Source organism: Eubalaena glacialis, chromosome 8 (genome assembly GCF_028564815.1).
Source record: "Eubalaena glacialis isolate mEubGla1 chromosome 8, mEubGla1.1.hap2.+ XY, whole genome shotgun sequence".
Taxonomy (NCBI): Eukaryota; Metazoa; Chordata; class Mammalia; order Artiodactyla; family Balaenidae; genus Eubalaena; species Eubalaena glacialis.
The window spans coordinates 108003426-108026121 of record NC_083723.1 but is presented as its reverse complement, the minus strand read 5'-3'; the positions used below and the strand labels follow the sequence as shown (position 1 = coordinate 108026121).

The 22696-nt window shown below is 51.4% G+C and overlaps 1 protein-coding gene across 3 annotated transcripts in view; it reads left to right on the top strand.

Annotated features, from left to right (window-relative positions):
• PLXNA4 (plexin A4) overlaps positions 1 to 22696 on the top strand; it is a 447622-nt gene that overhangs the window by 394089 nt on the left and 30837 nt on the right. For 2 of the 3 annotated variants that reach the window (XM_061198737.1, XM_061198735.1), the window contains exons 21-25: positions 1497 to 1639; positions 9479 to 9747; positions 12253 to 12319; positions 13252 to 13398; positions 17918 to 18077. In XM_061198737.1, coding sequence (XP_061054720.1) covers positions 1497 to 1639; positions 9479 to 9747; positions 12253 to 12319; positions 13252 to 13398; positions 17918 to 18077 — 786 coding nt within the window. Of the gene's footprint in view, positions 1 to 1496; positions 1640 to 9286; positions 9296 to 9478; positions 9748 to 12252; positions 12320 to 13251; positions 13399 to 17917; positions 18078 to 22696 lie in introns of all 3 variants that reach the window. The other variant, XM_061198736.1, reaches the window with a different exon arrangement.

The window sequence follows — 22696 nt, the reverse complement described above, 5'->3', positions numbered from 1 at the left end:
CCTTTGCACTCATGCCCATGCACGCATTCCCACAAACACACACACACGTGTGTTTCTCACTCAGCACACATGAGTTCCCATCGGGTTTTTGGTGACGGTACATGCCAGAAAGGCTCACTGACTCCCCTTTCACACGTATTGGTGTAGGTTCCACTCAGATGTGTTAGGGTTACTCTACCTTCAGAGTCACTTTTCTTGACGAGGTCCCCCCCGCGTCAGTGTGGGCAGAGATGCAGAAAGAGAGCAGCACAGGAGGGTCTGCAGCAGCCTCTCCAGGGGTCCCGGCGCCGTCCCCGTTGTCAGGCCAGAAGCACTGCTATCCTCAAGGCCCGGAGGCCCGGGGTCCCCAAGCAGGAGGTCAGCACCGCAGGGTGTGGTGGGGTCCTGCCGACAGCAGCTGGGCGGCCGCGTTGTGGTCGTGTCGTCAGCAGAGACCACTGGGCGCAGGGCTGGCTCTTCGAGGGCCCTGGAGCTACATTGGGCTTGTGAATTCCTTCTGAGCCCACAAAGTAGTTTTTCCCTATTCTTGTCTATATAAATAGAAGGAAGTACTGTTTAGTCAATATCCACTGGCTGTTCTTCTTTGCAGGCATGTATTAATCCATTTTGTGTGTGTGTGTGCGCGTGTGTGTGTGCTTGCATGCATGTGTGTACATGTGCATTTGCATGTGCTAAGGGAAAAAGTGGAAGAAGGAAGGGCTGAGCACATTACCTCTGACAACCTCCCAGGGTGGAGGGCTGTACCCAGGACAGAGAGTGATCACACGGCTGTGTAACAGTGGGTCCATGTGTGGAACTTTCTCGGGGGCTTGGGGGTGGTCTTGCAGCTTCGTGACCATGCCGGAGGCCTGGGCTGTCTCCGCAGACAGCGGTACCTATGTGCAGATCATAATTCACCATTGAGCAGCATGACCTTGAGAAAGGAAGGACAAAGAGACACCCTGCATATTTATCCAGAGGGGATATATCAGTGGGGCAAGAGCCTTCTTCTGGCCCCATTTGGTGGTTTGATGGCTCCAGTAAGCTGCGTGGCCAAGAACTGGGACTTCAGAAGAAATAGTTCTTAACTCCTATAAGGAAACCCACTGTAAAACACAGCATCTGAAACAGACTCTCCATCACTGGAACCTCCCCCTTCACGCCCTCTGTCCTTCGATATCACCCCTAACCCCCAGCATATTTTGCAAGCCAAAGCCCTCATCTTCAGAGGGGGAGGCCCTCCTGGCCCCAGCAGCAGCTCAGGTCTGTGGACAGCCTGCCCCCCGTTCATGTTTTGGAAGGGATTTGGCCCAAGACAAGCTTCCTTGCGCTGCACCTTTCTCCCATACCTATATCGTTCCCCTCAGCTATGTAAAACATTCCCCTCCTCCTCATTCCTGCGCTACTTCGGTCCACTGTGCAGGTCTCCGGGGGCCTGGGAGAGGGTTCTGAGTGTTCCGAGGCAGCGTAGCTCTTGGGCCCCATCCAGCAGTCTCACGGGCTTGTCTTTGTGCCAGCCTTTGCCGAGCTGCAGACGGACATCCACGAGTTGACCAGTGACCTGGACGGAGCCGGGATTCCCTTCCTGGACTACAGAACCTACACTATGCGAGTGCTGTTCCCGGGAATTGAAGACCATCCTGTTCTCCGGGACCTCGAGGTGAGAAGCGGTTCCCGTGGCCAAGTCCTTTCCCATTGCAGTGTTAGTGCAGAGAGAGACAATGGTGACCAAGTCCAGCCGCCTCATTCAGAGGAGGGTCAGCTGAGGCCAGGGAGGGGACGAGACTTGCCCAAGCTACCCCCCGCCGTTGGTGCCAGCCCGTCCTTCGGGAGGAAAGGGAACTCAGAGCAGAGGTGGCAGTAGGGCTTTGGGTCTTAGGGGGTCATAAATCCCTTGAGAATTGGATGGAAGCTGAAGATCCTCTCCTCAGAAAAGGTGTCCATAGACACAGAAACGGGAAATCTGGCAAACAATGTAGGAAGTTCACCGACCCTTGTTTAAGAAATCACGATATAAGGGATTTCACCGCTTAGTTGGTGCTCAGTAAATAAATGTGGGAAAGATAAGCGCTGCACTCAGGAGGAAGGTGGGAATGTGAATGATAAGAACATCACTGCCTTTGTACCAGCAGGGACCTCATCTTGTGAACATTTTATCCCACTTACTGTCTAGCATAGTGTCTGGCTTAAGCATATATTCATATTATGCTTTGTTCTGAAAGGGATTTGGAATGACTTATAAATACCAGAGAAATGCGAAAAATATAAATGAGGAAACCAGGGCAAAATAATAATCATAAGGAATAATTACCCTGAGTTGACTGCTGACTAACATCCTGGTCCAGTTTTCAGTGCTTTACACGTGTGCATTGATTTAACCTCCCAAGAGCCCTCCGAAGCAGGTACACCCATTCACAGGTGGAAAAACTAAGGCCACACAACTGGGAGGGAGTGGGGCAGGGATTTGAGTCCAGCAGGGAGACTCCAGAGTCTCTATTCCTAAGGACAAGCCTGTGCACATGACTTCTGAGGGGCTGTGTCCGTGTCACGCCCTACGGCTCTGGAGACTTATTTGGATGGATCAAAAATCTTTGGCCAAAACACCACGGAAAATAAGACTGATTCCATATTTATATTGTCCGTAACATAGAAACAGACCTGTCACTCCGGAGTTGCACAGTTAAGCAGGTACTGACCCCCTGGGAATGTCTGCATGGGTTCTCCAAGGGGACGTAAAGGCTGTGTCCCTCTGCAGGAAATGCAGCAAGGGCCCTTGAGGCCCCCCCCACACATTTCTCCAACTTGATTGTGGAATGAAGTGTGTGTGTGTGTGATTTTTGTCTAGACTGTGCATACCTTATTTATCTTTGTAATTCTGGCTTCCAGCAGAGTGCTTATTGGCACATAGTAGGCATGCAGGAAGTGTTGAATGATTTGAATAAATGAATGTCTGTGTGTCTGCCTGAATTAGGGTGGAAATGGCAGTCCTAGGAAGCGAAGTTGTGTTTGAACATCCCCACACCCCTCAAAATAAGAATTCAACTAGGATGAGAATGTAAAATTATTCTCTCTTTTTCATTAGCTCAAAATTCCAAGTAGATTTGCTTTAAGCATTTAACCTTTTTTTTTTTAACATCTTTATTGGAGTATAATTGCTTTACAATGTTGTGTTAGTTTCTGCTGTATAACAAATTAAATCAGCTATATGCATACATGTATCCCCATATCTCCTCCCTCGTGCATCTCCCTCCCACCCTCCCCATCCCACCCCTCTAGGTGGTCATAAAGCACCGAGCTGATCTCCCTGTGCTATGCAGCTGCTTCCCACTAGCTATCTATTTTACATTTGGTAGTGTATGTATGTCCATAAGCATTTAACTTTTAAATCGGATTTTCTGAGACCATTTCCAAGCTGGCATCCCTGTAGGGCAGCCCGAATACTTTGGAGCGGGCTGGGAGACAGCCTTCTCCCACACAAGGTGTTTTCTTGATGGACACACACACGCTCCACACTGCTTTCCCAACCAGTCCTATGGCCCATATTGTAAATCAGGCCACGTCCTATCATATGGCCTTATTTCTCATTTGATCCCGTTTATCTTATGGCTTTCCCACCTGCCTTTGCATCTCCGTAGATGTTTAGATTCTCAGGCCTGACTTGGCACTGATGTAGCACACACCCAAGGGCAGTGCACTCACAAGGGCTGCCCAGGGCGGTGGAGGGGAGCTCCAGGGCTCATCCTCCCACAGGATGCTGTGGGAGGGTGCAGGTTGAACACGGCACCGCTCCAGACGGCACGGACCATATGCGGCACTTCCTGGACGCGTGCAGTGCACGACCTGCCTCACTGTCTCTAGCAGCCCTCTTTGCCCGAGACCAGCATCCTAATGATTCCCTCTCATTGCCTTTCTGAACTGTACCAGGCCCCTTGCTGAAAGCTGGTGGCATCCCTACCCAGCGGCACTTCCCCGGGCCTTTTCTCTAGGGCTAGTTTCCTGAGAGAAACTGCTGCCCAACTCCTAGCCTTAATCCTTAGCAAGGTGCACAGCCCAGGAGCCCTGCCCAGCAAGCTGGGCTCAAAAGACAGAAGCCCTGGGCACCCTCACGCCCACCCTCAGAGCGCTGCTCGGAGCCAGCTCCCTCCACTGTGTGCTGCCCTGGCCCTGCCTGCCTTGTTCCCGGGCATCTGAGGCACCCCTCACCGGAGGCTTCTGGGGCTGCAGAGTGAACTGCCGCAGGCTCCTACCCCTGCCCAGAAAGCTTCGGGAGCCCTTGCTCGGTACGGTCCAGAGACCCACAGTGTCTTCCCTTCACAGGGACACCGCCCACCCCGCAGGCTGGACACGCACTCACAAGGGCACGTCCAGAGCCGCACCACCAGGAGTCCCTGACGCCCCTTCCCCGCCCATCGGTCAGGGGCTGTGGGATGAACTCAGCCCTTGGAGGGCTGCCCAAGAAAGCCTCTGAGAATCGGGGCTGCTGGGTTCTGATGATCACCTGACCAGCCTGTATGACTCCCCAGATGCTCTCTGGGTGGACACCTCACCTATGCCCGAGACTGTTCCCATGGCCCCTGTTACAAGTCACGTCATGTCCTACCGTGGCCTTATTCCTCATCTGGCACGTTAAAGTTTCCCCTCAAACCTGAGGCTTCTCTCTTGTCCTTGCCTTTATCACAAGGGGAGACTTTCTCGTCCCATCCTCCTGCTCAGGAAGGAGTTAACAGCCAGCTTCACCGATTTCCCTGAGTTGGAGACCACGAGATGGCTAATTGTCAGGCACGGGCTCTGAATCAAGCAGGTCACACAGATTTTTTTAAGTTCTGGTAAAATATACGTAACATAAAAATTTACCATTTCAACTGTTTTTAAGTGTACAGTTCAGTGACATTCAGTTCACTCACATTACTGTCCATCACTACAGTCCATCTCCAGAACTTTTTCATCTTCCCCAGCTGAAACTCTGTACCCATTGAACAGTAACTCCCCATTCCCCCTCCCCTGCAGCCCCTGGCAACCACCATTCCACTTTCTGTGTCTATGAACTTGGCTAATGTGGGTACCTCATGTAGGTGGAATCATACAGTATTTGGACTTTTGTGACTGGTTTATTTCACTTAGTAAAATGTTTTCAAGGTTCATCCTTGTTGTACCATGTGACAGAATTTCTTTCCTTTTAAGACTGAATAATAGCCCATTGTGTGTATAGACCACATTTTATTTATCCATTCATCTATCAATGGATACTTGGGCTGCTTCCACCTTTTGGCTAGTGTGATAATGCAGCTATGAACATGGGCCTACAAATATCTGTTTGAGCTCCTGCTTCCATCTTTTGGGGCATATACCTAGAATATAAGACTTTTTCATTTCCATTGAACTCATTAATTAATTTCTTACAGACAGAAATCAACTTTTACTGTGCCACATTAGCTTGGGGCTATGTGAGATCCAGCCTCCTATGTAAGATCCAGAGATCTTGTGTGGATCGTTCTTTTCTCATGTGTTTCCAACCTCTTCCTGCCACTGGAATAGTTTCTCTCTATTGGTTTTCCGGGTTTGGAAACATTCCTAGGGAAGCCATTGACTAATCTAAAGCAGGGTTTCCACCTTAGGCACTGGGATGGGCATGGTAGGTGCGTGTGAAGAAGATGGGGTCCTCTGGCTTTAGGCTGTCCCGGAGGTTAGGCCACCAGGCCTCTCTTCTGTGACCATCTGGTGCAGTCGGGGCATTTGGGTGAGGGGTTGCCCAGGCACGGATCACACACCAATCCTTCAAAGACAGAGAGCAAACAGTAACCACACACCTCATTTTCCACCTATATCATTGCCTCCTAACCTCTAACCTATTGGGTTACAATGAAAATTTACTATCCAGTTTTATGCTCGCAGACTTCAACTAAATTATCGAACCGTCTAGTGAATAAAGAAAGTCTTGTTTTAGGGTGCCATCTGCTTAGGGAGTAGGGGTGGCAAGTTACAAAGGGGAACTGTTCTGGATACTCTCTACCAAGACACTTCACTCCATCTCCTCTTCCTAAAAGGGGGAGAAAATGCCTACTTTCCGCACCCAGACACTGTGCCAATGCGTTAGGTACCTTGGAAACTCTGGGGCAAAAGGGATCAGTGAAAACAGCCAATGGAGGAGAGGCAGGTAATAAAACTGCTGCTGTTTAAGTGCGCTCTGTGTGTGCCAAGCACTTTACATACATTATCTTATTTAATGTTCTTAAAACGTTATGACATAGGCACTCATATTCTCATTTTATAGATGAGGCAATAGAGCCCAGAGGTGACAGAGCTTTCCTCCATGTACGAGTCTGTTAGTCTCTCTGATTCCAAAACTCATGCTGCTACAGGGGTGCTCTTTCCCTGCAGGTAGCTTTGCTAAACCTTCCTTCCCAGGGCCCTGAGCCTTGCTGCCCAGAAGGAGCGTGCGGCCAGGCCAGGGAGTCCAGGGCACATCCTCCTCCTCCTCTCCAGGTGCCACAAGCCAAGCCTGCACTTGGCTCCCCTGCCCTCGACGGACGGCCACCTGAGCTCCAGGAGGCCCTGCACGGGACGCTGCAGGGAGGACTCAGAGCTGGCTTTCAGTCACCTCCCAGGCCCAGGGGTAGGCTAGACAGGCCAAGGATGCGGAGGATGGACGGGAGCTCAGGAGCCAAGCATGCTGGGGTTTGGCAATCCAGCCCCACCCTCCACCAGCTGGCTGGCCTTGGGAAACCACAGTAGCTTCCCTGAGAGGCTGTTAAAAGAGGGTCACGAGAAGGCTTCATTGGACCAATGTGTACAGTGTGCCAGGACTGTCCTTTGCCCATGGCGGGAGCCCAGGAAGTGGCATTGTCTCTTATTATCAGGACAAATTAGAGAAATGTCTTCTGAGAGGTCTGAAGGAGAGAGGAAGTAAAACGTGTACGCCTGCGTGGGAGGGGCTGTCTCGGAGTGGGGGGCTGGTCAGTAGGAGACAGACATCCGGGCAGATTGAGGCCCCGCGCTGTGGCACAGTGAGGTGGCCATGTCTCCCTTGCTCTTCCCTCAAGAGCCGCCGTGGAGTGGGGGACTAGGGGGGCCAGGCAGGTGGTAAGCCAAGGCTGGAGACCTTGGGGAATGAGAGGGTCGCCAGGAGGGGCTATGCTGAGAGCCAGGAGGAGCCGCAGGTGACCTGGCCAGCACCACCCTGGCTCTGGTGAGCTCTGCTCTCTCCTGAGAACTGCCTGGAGAGGTACCAGCCTTCCGTGTACCAGCACAGCTGTGTATCAGCACAGCGGCAAAGGAAATGCAAACGGACCTGTTCTGGAAACATGCATGTTCCTGACCTGTGGGAGCTGCTGATGCCAGGCAACGGGAGTTCAATGCGAGTGCCTCTCTGAAGAGTTCAGGGGTCCCCCCACTGAAGGGGCCTTGAGACTGTTGGCTGACCGTCGGAGGGCAGGGCCTGGGTCTGACTGGACTCTTCTCCAGCCAGCGCCTTGCCCCGAGCCCGGAACACAGGGTGGCACCGTACATGAGTGGCATGAACTTTCCGGCTCTGCATCTTCTGGCTTCGTGGACCTTGGCAAACAGGGTTTCTCTGGCAACTTCCATCCTCCCAGTTTAAAATCTTTAGAGTGAAGCAGGATGAAAGTGCTGCCATTCCGTAACCGGACTGTGATGGTGTGAGGCTTTTCACGCATCTCGTTCCCTGCTCTCAGGAGTCCCGGGAGGGGGCAGGACACGGTGCCAGCTGCCCAGTTCATGGCCCGGCTCTGACACTTCTCTGTCTTGGGATCTGGGGAAAGTTCCTTATCCTCGTGGGACCCTGGGGTAATAATGGCACCTACCTCATAGGCTGTTGGGTGGATTACATGGGTCAGTATTTCTAAAGCATGTGGAACTGCGCTTGGCATGGAGTAAGGTCTGTGTACATATTAGCTGCAGTACCTTCATGTTGTTGATAAAGGAACTGAGTCTCCTAAGGGTCCTGCAACTCATAAACGACTGTGATGAAGTTAATGCAAGCTCAACGGACTCTGAAACTGTGTTCTTTACTGCTCCATACGGGACGCTCCTTCCCAAGGACCTGGCGCATCTACCCTCCCTGCCCCCGCCAGGGGGGACACATCCCTCAAGATGAGGCTTCGATGGCACCTCCTTTGGATGCCCCACCTCCTCCAGCATGCCACTTCCCACCAGATGCCCTGCTCCGTGTTCTCAGAGGGCCTTCCCTCCAGGGCAGAGGCTGTGCTTCATTTTTTAAGTGAACTTATTGTTTTAATGGAAGTATACAGACAGAGCAATGCACAAATTATCAGAACACAGCTCAGCGCATTTTCCCCGAGTGAACACAGCCATTAAGCCAGCACACAGATCGAGAAGCAGAACATTACCAGCCTCCAAAAGTCCCCCTGTGCCCCTTTCCAGTCACAGCCACCCCCAGAAAACCCTTTTTTTCCCCATTATTGATGAATTTTAATTGTTTTTCTTAAATCTGGATTTAAATGGTACTGTCCAGTAAGCTCTCTTTTGTGCCTGGCTTTTTTCTTTCAATATGTTTGCAAGATTCATCCCTGTTATTGTGCGTAGCAAGGGGTCCTTCATCCCTATTGCTGTGAAACATTTCACTGGGTGAATGCACCGCAGTTCCTGGAGCCCTCCTACTGTTGCTGGACCTCTGGTTGTTTCCCATTTGGGGCATGACGCATGGGGCCGCTGTACCTATTCTGGTGCATCTCAGAGATGCATCCTCCATGCATAGCTCAGTCGCTGGCTCATGTTTGCTGAGTGGATGGTACACCCTTGCACCCTTGCACGGACGTCCCAGTGAACAGAAGGTACAGGCAGGAAGATAAAACCTTCTTCCTCCCCTTTCCCTGCATGGAGCAGGGTCTCAAAAGGAATCCCTAAGAAAACATCAGATGCTAGAACTAGGGAGTGCCTGAGAGGCTCTTGGGCTTAAGCTTTCCCTTTTTTCAGGTGAATGAACTTGGGCCCCCAGAGAAGTAAAGGGACTTGTCCAAGCTTATATGGCGTGGGAATGTCAGAGCCCATGTGGAACCCAGAAGTCCTGACTCTCAGGCCACTGGTCTGTCAACAGGACCCCCAGGGCCAGAGACAGGTCAGCATTAGGTTAGCCAGAGGCCCAGGTTTGGTGATCCCCCAGCAAGGGTGTCACTCACAGCAGCCCCGACCTCCTGGAGTCCCTACCTGGGACTGTGATGGTGGTCTCCAGTGGCGTGGGGTCCCCTTGTCAACGCCGTGCTGAGGATGACGTTCTCTCTGTCTCTAGAGACAGTGACCTGCCCCGTGGGCTGCGATGGAGGTTAGGTAGACACCAAATGTGGTGCCTGGCTCTAGATAAGGACTTAGTGGCATCAGCCAGGTGGCCTGTCGTGGGTGAATGGGAGGGTGGGAGGGTCAACAGTGTGCACGGCCCGCCCGGTGGGGTGTGCCTGGGGCCCCGCCGGCCTCGCCCCTCTCAGGCGGCAGTCAAGACCCCCGCTGCCCTGGGTCTCCCCCGCAGGTCCCGGGCTACCGGCAGGAGCGCGTGGAGAAAGGCCTGAAGCTCTTCGCTCAGCTCATCAACAACAAGGTGTTCCTGCTGTCCTTCGTTCGCACGCTGGAGTCTCAGCGCAGCTTCTCCATGCGGGACCGCGGCAACGTGGCCTCGCTCATCATGACGGTGCTGCAGAGCAAGCTGGAGTACGCCACTGACGTGCTGAAGCAGCTGCTGGCTGACCTCATAGACAAGAACCTGGAGAGCAAGAACCATCCCAAGCTGCTGCTCAGGAGGTAGGGGTGCGGCCCCGGGGGCCCCGACCCAGCCCCGCGCACCGGCCTGGCCCTCCTGCCCTCAGGGAGACCAGGGCAGGGCTCCCAGGAGCAGCCAAGTCCCCCAAGGTCAGGTACTGACCTGGCCAGAGGCCAGGGTGCACCCCATGCCCTCTTAGAAGAACGTGTCCATCATGTTGGTGCCTGTGACTCAACCACGGCCCATCCGCTCACCCCGTGGTGTTTCTCCTGCCCCTAAATCCACTTTCCATTCTCCTCCCTCTGCTCTAATCCTCCCCTGATTTGACCGTCTCTATCAGAGTTTTTCTCTTGTGCACTCTTCAGAGGTCATTTTTCCATCCCCTCACCTTATCTAAGTCAGAACTTGAATCAGGAGAGATACCTCAGGGCCTCTCTGGGAACCCACCTCACCATCTCAAGTTGGGAAACTTTAGCCCCTGCAACGCTCACTGCTGTCTGGGACCAGGAGCAAAAGCATCACCTGGGAGGTTGTTGGAAAGGCAGAATCTCAGCTGCCACCCGACACCTACTAGATGAGAATCAGCATTTTAGCGAGAAACCTAGGGGATCTGAATGTGTGTTAAAGTTTGAAAAGCACTGGTCCAGTCTGTGTTTGAATTAAAGGTCTTTAGTGGCAACTCGCCTGATGCAACACAGCAAGTATTTCCTGGCACCTGCTATGGGCTCTGCCCGGGTCCAGGGTCCACCTCTCAACACTGTGGGATGCCTCATCCTCGACACTGTTGAAATCTGCATGGTCACGTGTGCAGACATAACCATATACCGTGGCTTTGCCTGATAGGAAATCGAGACCCTCTGCCTCTATCTACGCTGCCATTCAAATTGTTCATGTACTTGAAGGCCATTTCTTTTCCAGGCTGTTATTCCAATCCCTTTAGCCTTCGAAGAGATGAAGTTGGAAAACTCCCCCATCAGGCCATTACATCCAACCCTCTGCCTGGACCACCCCATTTACCGTCTGCCTCTGCCTGTCCCCTGCCTTCCATCCTTGGTCTCTGAGTCTGAGGCAGGGCCTCCTGCTTGGTCCAGTGAGTAGACTTGGCTTTCTGAAGTGTTTACTTCAGGCTTTTTCCTGGTGCAGTGGGCATTGGCCTGCACAGCTGCAAAAGGCTGCTACATATAGGAGCAGTCATACGGCTTTGGAAACAGCAAGGTAGATCATTTTGATTGTCGTTTTACTTTCCCCACGCAGCCACCCACCAGCATAATTCTAGGGTTGCCACCACCTGCCAGAACTCCCACCGACAGTTTCCTGGCGTGGTCTCGCTCTGTTTCTGTGTGTCCCCTCCTCTGGTCTTCCGTTTGCTCTCTCCCAGTTGCCCTCTCTCCCTTCTGCTCTCCTCCGTCTCCTTTTCTTCTTCTTGCCCTTGGCTGCCCCCCTCCTTTCAATAGTCTTCCTTCTTTTCTCTTCTCAGCTTCATTTTGTGCTGGCAGCTGCCCAGCTGCATTGGGATTTTAGTTATTAGTATCTTCTGGCAACTGCCACTTTCAACTCTATCCAGACATACCTGGATGGGTGCTTTCTCTCGGAGCTGGCCACACTCTTACTGCAAGTCTGAATGTAGTTTTTTTCTAAATGCATGCAACCAAAAGTGTCCTTTGGTTCGTAATGCTGCTGTGATGTTTTCACTTCCAAAGTAAAGGAATAAATGGGTTTGGGTAGCAGCATGAAAGATGCAAATTAGATTCAAGAATGAACTCCCTGTCATTGCAAATAAAACACTAGAAAGGTTCCCAGGAGAAGTTCCAAAGTGCGTGGAAGCCTTTTAAATAGGACAATTTGGGCATCTATTGCAATGAGCTGGGTATCCAGCTCCATGTTACTACCTACTCTGGGAGTCTTTAGCTTAGAGGATGGGCTCAGTCTAGTCTATCTGGCCTTTTTCCATGACCCTCTTCCCCTGCCACCTTCTTTTCTATCCCTTGCCAAATGAGTATCTCCCAGATTGTTTTTTCTTTTCTTTTCTTACCCCAAGCAACACACCTATCCTATAAAGTTCTCTAAGGCTATCACCAATGTGGTAGCTATGAGCCACATGTGACTATTTAAATCTAAGTTAAAGTAAATAAAATAAAAAATTCAGCTCCTCAGCGGCACGAGCTGCATTTCAAGTGCTCAGTGGGCATCTGTGGCTGGTGGCTACCATGTTGGACAGCACAGAGCGCTGTTGGACTATTTCATCAACCCCGAAAGTACTCTTGGACAATCGGACAGTGCTGCTCTAACGCATTCTCACAGAAACTCACCCGGGAGCCTGCGCACAGAAGGTCATCTCCCCGCTTGGTAGGCAAAGCTTGTCTTACCATTATGCCGTGTCTAGGAGTCCAAGGAACTCAGATATCCCTTAGGGTCTTAAGATTTGGCCTGAAAGCCTTAAGCAGCAAGAGCCATGCAGATCCCCCCTGCCCTCCCAGCCCCTGAGGTCTGACCAGCTGCCTCTGTCTTTGTCTTGCTCTGCTGGGTCCCTCTGTGACTGGTGCCAGGACTGAGTCGGTGGCTGAGAAGATGTTGACCAATTGGTTTACCTTCCTGCTCTACAAGTTCCTCAAGGTATGATTGGATTCTGGGGGATCTCTGGGCCTGCCTCAGTTTCCCCACCAGCCTGGGAATGAACCAGCATCCCCCCTATTCCCTCCACGGCCCCCAAGTCCACAGATGCTGGGGCCTAGCTCCTAGAACCCCGCCAAGAAATGTTGTTTCCCTTGTCATGGAGGGGACAGGCTCCTGACCATCTCAGGAGACAGAGACCCACGGTCAGGCCTGGCTTGAGAGGCACGGTCCCCACAGGCCGCTTTCTCACAGGTGAGGGGAGATGAGCCTCTGAGAAGACCCTGCATTCCCATTTCAAGCTGAAGACAAGTCACCCCTTTTTTCCATCTTGCTCTCCTCCTGCCCCTCCGGCCCCAGACTTATTGCGGCTGATGAGGGTCCTGGGCAGGTACAGGAGCGCGTGTGGCGGCACATGAGCCGAGGACATGCCTGGGAGGTGGAAGAGCTGCTCGGCCTCCAATTACTAACTTGTTTTCTAAGGAGTTCACGCCACCGAGGACTGACCTCTGTCTCTCTCTCTCTCTTTTTTTTTATATATCTTTATTGGAGTATAATTGCTTTACAATGTTAGTTTCTTCTGTACAACAAAGTGAATCAGCTATACGTATACATATATCCCCATATCCCCTCCCTGTTGAACCTCCCTCCCACCCTCCCTATCCCATCCCTCTATGACCTCTGTCTCTTGATGGGGCTGCAGAGAAAGCAGGGTGGAGTGACGGCGGGGAGAGGGGCAGAGAGGGGGACGGGGTCAGGGAAGATGAAAAGGGAGCTCAAGAATGGCAGTGGGAAGGAGCGGGATGGGAGCAGGAGAAGAGAATTAAAACCGAGGAGTGGAAAGCAGCCCTTCGGAGAGGCAGAGGCTGGGGGAGGCCGGGCTCCGCACACCTGGGGCCCAGGGTCCACCCAACACGGCTCTTCTCCGTGTCCAGGAGTGTGCCGGGGAGCCCCTCTTCTCCCTGTTCTGTGCCATCAAGCAGCAGATGGAGAAGGGGCCCATTGACGCCATCACGGGCGAGGCCCGCTACTCTCTGAGCGAGGACAAGCTCATTCGCCAGCAGATCGACTACAAAACCCTGGTAAGCCAGCCTCCCAGCTCCTCCCCACGGCTCTGGTAGGTGGGTTCTGGCCCTGCGCAGCCCCTGCCCAGCCGAAGGGATGGTGGAAATGCTGACAACCATCCTCTCTAACGCCTCTTTAACGCCACTGCTGTCTCAACCACCTCTCTGGGTGCCCACTGTCCGGGGCCAGCCTGGTGTCCCATCTGTGCCGGTCACCCCGACTTCCTTGTCCTAATGTGCCAGGGCACCTGGATTTGAGGACCGGTGGCTCAGACACACCTGAGCCACAGCAAGAGACGGGTGTGCTTTCAGGCCGGCGCACTGGATCGTGGGGCAGAAACCCCTTGCCGACAGCTGGCTGACTGACCCCAGGGAATGAGCTCCTTCTCAGCAGTTCTCCCAGCGGAGAACCCACACTTTGCAGACCAGTTCCAAGCAGGTAGCATGTAGAGCACGAAAGAGGGGAGGCCAGAAATGGTTGCTCGTGGTTCTGAAGCCCGCACCTACGTGACCCGAGCTGTAGGATGGGAGGCCAGGCTGGCCTAGCGGTTTAAGGTGTTTGTCCAGGGAACAGGGGGATCCCCTCAGTCAAGGTCACACTCCCTTTCCTGCCAGAAACAGTCATCCTAGGAGGCGGCGAAGCTCAGCATTTAGGAGCACGGGGTTTGGGATCGGGCAGAGCTGGATTGGAGCCATGACTCCTTCTGACCAGCTGGGGGATTTGGGGCTTAATCTCTCCAAGTTTGGGTTTTGTTTTTTTAATCTGAAAAAAAATAGGGATAATAATAAAAGAGGGATAATGACAGCATGTACCTCCCAAAGGTGTCCAGAAGATGGAGTGGGATCTGGTGTACAAAGCCGCGAGCCCAGGGTCAGCCCACTGCTGGCTCACGGGGGCTCTGCTTCCTCTTTCCCGCCATGACTGTCCGCTGGTGCCCACTGTCTCTCCAGGCGGGGGAGCTCACTCTTGGGCTTTTTTTGGAGAGAGTTGTGATCTCCCACCAGGTCTTTTCCAGGAAAGAGAAGAGGAGGTAGAAGAAAGGAGTACAAAAACAAGATAAAAGATAAATGTGGAGGGTGGTACGTGGGTGGAGCCCAAGAATGGAGGTGGAAGAGACAGCAGTGGTGGTAAAGAGGACAGAGAGTAGATGGGATTTAAAATGCAGTCATTGGGAAGTGACACACACGACAGGCCGAGGCATGGCAGAGCCGGGCAGGGGCCGCGAGCCGAGGATGAATCCCAGACCCCGAGGCCAGCTGGGGAGACATCCCTGCCACTCTGAATAAAGCCAGTCCTGCTGGCTGGGCGTGATGCGACCGTGATGCACCTGTCCCACTCCATCCTCGGAGGGCCCTGGGAATCCCAGCAGGCATCTCAGCAGATTTGCCGGGATTGGCTCAGTTGACGAGGCTTCGAGGCAGCAGGGTGAGTGAGGGCCCTGCTTCTTTGCAGTCATGGTCTGCTCTGGAGGAGAGAGTTAGAGGCTCTGATTAAAATGGGAAAGGAAAAAAAAAAAAAACCTTCCAAAAATAGAGACCTGAATAGATTTCTTAATGAGCTAGAACTACTGTTGAAATGTCTCCTGCCTGGGCTCTCCCTCTCCCTCTCCCTTTCTTTCCCATCTCATCAGTGGCTCCCCAGTATTGAATCCAACACAGTTGTAATAACACTCTGTCCCCAAATTGCAGCATCCTTTATTCCAGAGGCCAAACTACTGTTAGCACACCCAGCCTGGTTGCAGATGGCTTCAAGAGAATGTGAGGAAATTGGAGTGGGTCAGGGACGCGCATCCATTTGAGGTGGAAAGAGGTGGGGAAGAGGCACCGTGAGGAAAGGGGAAGGAAATTACAGTTGTCTTGCTCGGAGAAGAAATGGCTGCGGGGAGGTTTCATAGCCATCCTGAGGCCTGTGAAAGGAAACCCCCCCACATGGAAGGGGGAGCAGCCCGGTGGTGGTGAGGAGGGGCCAGGAAGAAAGTGTGTTAGCAGCAGACAGGGCTGCCCCGAGACTCTAAGATGAAGGGGTCAGGAAAAGACAGGATCGCCTGGAATTCAGCACTGGCTAGAGGAGCCCAGGGTACTTTGGGCCAACTGATGGTAACCTTGTGCTGGGCGGAAAGGGTAACCACAGAGTGAGGCAGGTGCTGAGAGGCTCGGCCAGCGTCACTTGACAGTCAGATGCACCACCTATGTGTTGAGTGATGAATTAGATTGAACTTGGACTAGCATGGCCTAGGGCCCTGCTGCTGGGAGTGCCCAAGGGCATAACCTGGGAGCCTGCTAGAGTGCTAGGTGCTCACCTGCGAGCCTGCCTGAATGCAGAGTCTCAGACCCCATCCTCGACCTCCTGAGTCAGAATGTGCATTTTCACAAAACCCCTTAGTGATTCTATTCACAGGAAAGTTTGGGAAGCACTGACCTAGCAGGACAAACCCCAGGCAGCTGCTCTGAAAGAGCCAAGAGACGTGGGCGTGGGGCTGGGGAAGGGAACTTCCAGGTGGAGCTGGGGCTTGGCCAGCGGCTAGGGAACCCTGTCCCTCCGTGGGACCGCTGCTTCTTCTCTGGATGCCCTGAAGCATCCGCAGAGTTGTTCTCAGGGGGCCACTGCGAACCCCAGGGCCAAGCAGAAACGTCAGGGGGGCATACTCAGGTGGCAGCCCCCACATCATGGTCTCACAGCCCAGAAGAAGCTGTGATACTGCCTGGGGGAGGCCAGGCTCCACCACCACTGGCCCAGAGCTCAGGACCCCAGGGCAGCACCGAGTGCTAGGCTGTGCTTGGCCACGGAGGGGGCTGGGAGGGGTCCCGGAAGGCTCTTAGGAGGCGGGGAATGGCTGGGAGAGGGCACGCAGGAGGAGCACGTGGTCCAGAGTTCCTTCCAGCATTGTTTTTGGTTTAAAACATTTTGAGGGTGAGAGTTCGGTTTTACAGATTTAGGAGGTTTTCTTCTTCTTAATGGAATGAGCATGTTCCCGTGGGAGCTCACAGCAGTCTGGTCGCTAATGAAAGGCAGGCGTCCAGGGGCCAGGGTTCTGATTGCCGCCACGTGCAGCAGGAGCGGGTGGGGGTGGGAGGAAGGCTGTCATCTGAATCTGCAGACCAGACGTGCAGTTGGGAAATGGTTGGCGGGGGGGGGGGTGCAGTGAAGGTTCTGAGAAGGGAGTGCACAGAGGGCGCAGGCAGCAGGCTCGGACAGGGGCTGCAGAGCCCGGCACGGCGCGGCCACGTGGCAGCCCCTGTGACCCACAGCACCCACCGGATCCACTCTGGTCCACCCAAGGATCCCATGGTCTCACCACGGAGAGAGAGACCACGCTGAGGACGGCAAGAGAAGCAAAGCTGTTAGAAATGGCCCAGAACTTTTTTTTAAAAAAATAAATTTATTTATTTATTTATTTTTGGCTGCGTTGGGTCCTCGCTGCTGCACAGGGCCTTTCTTTTCAGTCGCGGCAAGCGGGGGCTGCTCTTCATTGAGGTGCGCAGGCTTCTCATTGCGGTGGCTTCTCTTGTTGCGGAGCACGGGCTCTAGGCGCGCGGGCTTCAGTAGTTGTGGCGCGTGGGCTCAGTAGTTGTGGCTCGCAGGCTCTAGAGCACAGGCTCAGTAGTTGTGGCGCACAGGCTTAGCTGCTCTGCGGCATGTGGGATCTTCCCGGACCAGGGCTGGAACTGTGTCCCCTGCATTGGCAGGCGGATCCTTAACCACTGTGCCACCAGGGAAGCCCTGGTCCAGAACTTTTTAAAGGAAAAAATATAGTTTGGTGCATTAGGCAGAGTCTTATCTGACTAGTTCCAAAAAGAGAAATGGAGGTCCTGAGCCAGGGTGGCCTCTTCCCCTAATACCAGGTTTCAGGTTCGGAGGCAGGAAGGGCTCTCAGGTGGCCTGAACTTGCAGTTTTTAAAGGGCACCTTTTTATTTTTAAAGAACACGCTAAGCTTCTTACAGATTCTCCAACCTCCGATCAGCCCAGAACCCTCACAAAAATCGAAGCACATGAAATCTTTGGAGAAAGGAGCCAGATTCCCATTAGTGTGGGTGTGTGTATGGGACAGAGTGATGAGAAAGACAGACTGACACACAGGTACGGGGGCGGGGGGTTTCAGAGGTGGGCGAGGGTCTGGGTGTGCTGCTGAGATGGTGCCTAGGGAGTGTGTGTGTGTGTGTGTGTGAGTGAGAGAGAGAGAGAGAGAGAGGTGGCAGGGGGACATGCAGTAGTGTCCATTCTCTGACACATTGCCCCTCACTGCCCCCTCCTGCTTGGACATTGTTCCCTTTGATAAATCAGGATTTTAATGGAGTCTCTTGTGAAGAGGAGTGAAATATGCAGCTCCTACTCCTGCAGTGATGCTGAAGCTGTACCACTTTCCTGCTGCTTGTGGGGACAGGAAGGGTAGAGGGCTTGGCTGGGGTCGCCCCACCCCTGTCCAATCCAACCTGCCGAGGCGGAGCCAGTCAGGATAGGACTCCTGGATGCAGCTGGCATTCCCAGGGCTCTCCATGCTGCCCTCCCCACTCGCCTCCTCTCCCCACCGCCCGCAGGTCCTGAGTTGTGTCAACCCAGACAATGCCAACAGCCCTGAGGTCCCAGTGAAGATCCTCAACTGCGACACCATTACTCAGGTCAAGGAGAAGATTCTGGACGCCATCTTCAAGAATGTGCCCTGCTCCCACCGGCCCAAGGCTGCAGACATGGACCTGGGTGAGTAGGCCGCCCACCCAGGGGGCTGTGCTGTGACTGGCTGGAAGCCCCTCTTACCGACCAGTGGAGCCAGGGTGCAGGGAGCAGGCGTGCACGGCCCCCAGGAGCCCAGGAGGTGCGCCTTCATGGCCACTTAGTGAGCACTAAGCAGAGAGGGGACCACAGTCTGCTGGTGATCTGACTGCCTCTGGGATCTTTTGAGTAGCCGAGGGGTGGGAGTGGAGGTGTCACATCGGCAGTGAAGAGGATTTAGTCTGAATCTGTGTGGCCCAAGGTCTTGCCACTACCTGCGTTGTGCCCCGAGGCCCTTCCCTTCGCCTCTGTTCTGTGCCTCTAATTTTTGCTGACTACCGAAGGCATGAGGGATCTGGGTCAGTGATGGAGGATGGAGAGAAAGGATAGAGAAAAATGAGATACGACAGCCTACTGGGGAGCAGGATGACATTTTATTTGAATGTTCCACGAATAGATCGCATAGCCTATATAAACAAGGGCATGCCACTTAGGGCCAGCTGTACTTGGATCCAGTTATGGCTTGCCTGAGTGTTTAATAAGATATCGTCCTGGGGAAATCCTAGTGGGGAGCCCCAAGCTCCAAAGAGGCCAGGGCTGAAGAGAGGCAGTTTGGCATTGTGGATCAGCATCAAACATGCCTGGGTTTGAGTCCTGGTTCCACCAAGTCCTAGCTGTGTGACCTTGGGCTAGTTACTTAACCTTTCTGTGCCTTAGTTTCCTTGCCTATAAAATGGAGATTAATAATAGTGCCTGCTTCACTGTAAGAATGAAAGGAGATGATGCATGTAAAAGCCTCTAATGCACTGTCTGGACCATAGTACATACTCAGTATTGGCTGCTGCTGTTACTGATTATGAAGATAATAGTGGTAAGGAAACGGTATGTGTCTGTTTGTTGGTCCTGGGCCTGGAGGAAAAGGTGTTTATGTGTGTATGTGGTTGGGTCTGGAGATTGGTGGAAACATAGAGGTGGGAGGACCTCCAGAGGCCCCTAATCCATCCATCTGGCCTCTCTAAGCTGGCTTCAGCTAAGCCATCCAAGACAGATGGGCATCTGTGCTATTTTCTAAACTCCACAGGGAATTTGATCCCCTCCCAGTGCCTTGCCCCACCTGCCCCCAAATTCTGATGCCTAAAGACTCAGGATCAGGAATTTCTGCTCACTCACCTCAATTCTTACTGCTTCCCTTCCCCCATCTCCTCCTGGCTGGCTGTTGGCGGGATGTGTTTGGCCCTGTGCCTGGAGCTCCATGGCCCCAGGGAGAGAGACTGGCTGAGCATGTGCTCCCCTTCACTTTGGAGGTGTCTCTGTGTATGGAGAAAGCATCTGTGAGAGTCTGCAGGGGAGGGGGTGGTTTGGGCGAGTGCGTCCATGTGTGTCCCGGGCACTGGTCCCTAGAGTTGGAGTGGGCATTTGTGTCTGTATGCGGGTGATTCTACTGCCATGAAGGTCCCACAGACTGATGGAGCCAAGGGCTCGCTTATAGAACCAGTGCAAGAGCAAACAGTTCCTGGGAAGGAAGACCCCTGTGTTCCCCACCCCCGAACAATTAAGTGGGCTGCTCCATAATGGGTCTCCCAGGGAGAGTTGAGTTCACTAGGGTAACCAGGTAGCACTCTCCATGCCTTTTGTTCATCTGTGGGAGCCATGGCAGGGTCCACCCTCGGCTTTTCAAAGTCCTTATCTGCAAAATGGGTGGGTGGGAGGAGAGCCCCGGCCTAGCGGGGCCAAGAGGAGGAGCTTTTATAAGAACTTGTATCTTTATGCCGAAGGTGTTTGGAAAGCTGTGCCAGAGCACAGCGAGAGCTCACGGGTGCGGGTACATGTAGATTTGTGTGCTTCTGGTGCTTGGGAATGGGGTGACCTCCCATGGTGGAGAGAGACCATGTCATGGATGGTGGATGCTGCTCAAGACCAGCCCTCCCCACCTGGAAGCCACACACCCAGAGCTTGGGAGGGGAAGGGGCTGCTTTTTTTTTTTTTTTTTTGAAACAATATTTATTTATTTATTTATTTATTATTATTATTTTTTTAAACATCTTTATTGAAGTATAATTGCTTTACAATGTTGTGTTAGTTTCTGCTTTATAACAAAGTGAATCAGTTATACATATACATATGTTCCCATATCTCTTCCCTCTTGCATCTCCCTCCCTCCCACCCTCCCCATCCCACCCCTCTAGGTGGTCACAAAGCACCGAGCTGATCTCCCTGTGCTATGCGGCTGCTTCCCACTAGCTATCTATTGTACATTTGGTAGTGTATATATGTCCATGACACTCTCTCACCCTGTCACATCTCACCCTTCCCCCTCCCCATATCCTCAAGTCCATTCTCTAGTAGGTCTGTGTCTTTATTCCCGTCTTGCCACTAGGTTCTTCATGGCCTTTTTTTTTTTCCCTTAGATTCCATATATATGTGTTAGCATACTGTATTTGTTTTTCTCTTTCTGACTTACTTCACTCTGTATGACAGACTCTAACTCCATCCACCTCATTACAAATACCTCCATTTCATTTCTTTTTATGGCTAATATTCCATTGTATATATGTGCCACATCTTCTTTATCCATTCATCCGATGATGGACACTTAGGTTGCTTCCATGTCCTGGCTATTGTAAATAGTACTGCCATGAACATTTTGGTACATGACTCTTTTTGAACTATGGTTTTCTCAGGGTATATGCCCAGTAGTGGGATTGCTGGGTCGTATGGTAGTTCTATTTGTAGTTTTTTAAGGAACCTCCATACTGTTCTCCATAGTGGCTGTATCAGTTTACATTCCCAACAACAGTGCAAGAGTGTTCCCTTTCCTCTACACCCTCTCCAGCATTTATTGTTTCTAGATTTTTTGATGATGGCCAGTCTGACCGGTGTGAGATGATATCTCATTGTAGTTTTGATTTGCATTTCTCTAATGATTAATGATGTTGAGCATTCTTTCATGTGTCTGTTGGCAATCTGTATATCTTCTTTGGAGAAATGTCTATTTAGGTCTTCTGCCCATTTTTGGATTGGGTTGTTTTTTTTTTTGATATTGAGCTGCACGACCTGCTTGTAAAATTTGGAGATTAATCCTTTGTCAGTTGCTTCATTTGCAAATATTTTCTCCCATTCTGAGGGTTGTCTTTTGGTCTTGTTTATGGTTTCCTTTGCTGTGCAAAAGCTTTTAAGTTTCATTAGGTCCCATTTGTTTATTTGTGTTTTTATTTCCATTTCTCTAGGAGCTGGGTCAAAAAGAATCTTGCTGTGATTTATGTCATAGAGTGTTCTGCCTATGTTTTCCTCTAAGAGTTTGATAGTGTCTGGCCTTACACTTAGGTCTTTAATCCATTTTGAGTTTATTTTTGTGTATGGTGTCAGGGAGTGTTCTAATTTCATACTTTTACATGTATCTGTCCAATTTTCCCAGCACCACTTATTGAAGAGGCTGTCTTTTCTCCACTGTACATGCTTGCCTCCTTTATCAAAGATAAGGTGACCATATGTGCGTGGGTTTATCTCTGGGCTTTCTATCCTGTTCCATTGATCTATATTTCTGTTTTTGTGCCAGTACCAAACTGTCTTGATTACTGTAGCTTTGTAATATAGTCTGAAGTCAGGGAGCCTGATTCCTCCAGCTCCATTTTTCGTTCTCAAGATTGCTTTGGCTATTCGGGGTCTTTTGTGTTTCCATACAAATTGTGAAATTTTTTGTTCTAGTTCTGTGAAAAATGCCAGTGGTAGTTTGATAGGGATTGCATTGAATCTGTAGATTGCTTTGGGTAGTAGAGTCATTTTCACAATGTTGATTCTTCCAATCCAAGAACATGGTATATCTCTCCATCTATTTGTATCATCTTTAATTTCTTTCATCAGTGTCTTATAATTTTCTGCATACAGGTCTTTTGTCTCCTTAGGTAGGTTTATTCCTAGATATTTTATTCTTTTTGTTGCAATGGTAAACGGGAGTGTTTTCTTAATTTCTCTTTCAGATTTTTCGTCATTAGTGTATAGAAATGCAAGAGATTTCTGTGCATTAATTTTGTATCCTGCTACTTTACCAAATTCATTGATTAGCTCTAGTAGTTTTCTGGTAGCATCTTTAGGATTCTCTATGTATAGTATCCTGTCATCTGCAAACAGTGACAGCTTTACTTCTTCTTTTCCTATTTGGATTCCTTTTATTTCTTTTTCTTCTCTGATTGCTGTGGCTAACACTTCCAAAACTATGTTGAATAATAGTGGTGAGAGTGGGCAACCTTGTCTTGTTCCTGATCTTAGTGGAAATGGTTTCAGTTTTTCACCATTGAGGACAATATTGGCTGTGGGTTTGTCATATATGGCCTTTATTATGTTGAGGAAAGTTCCCTCTATGCCTACTTTCTGCAGGGCTTTTATCATAAATGGGTGTTGAATTTTGTCGAAAGCTTTCTATGCATCTATTGAGATGATCATATGGTTTTTCTCCTTCAATTTGTTAATATGGTGTATCACGTTGATTGATTTGCGTATATTGAAGAATCCTTGCATTCCTGGGATAAACCCCACTTGATCATGGTGTATGATCTTTTTAATGTGCTGTTGGATTCTGTTTGCTAGTATTTTGTTGAGGATTTTTGCAT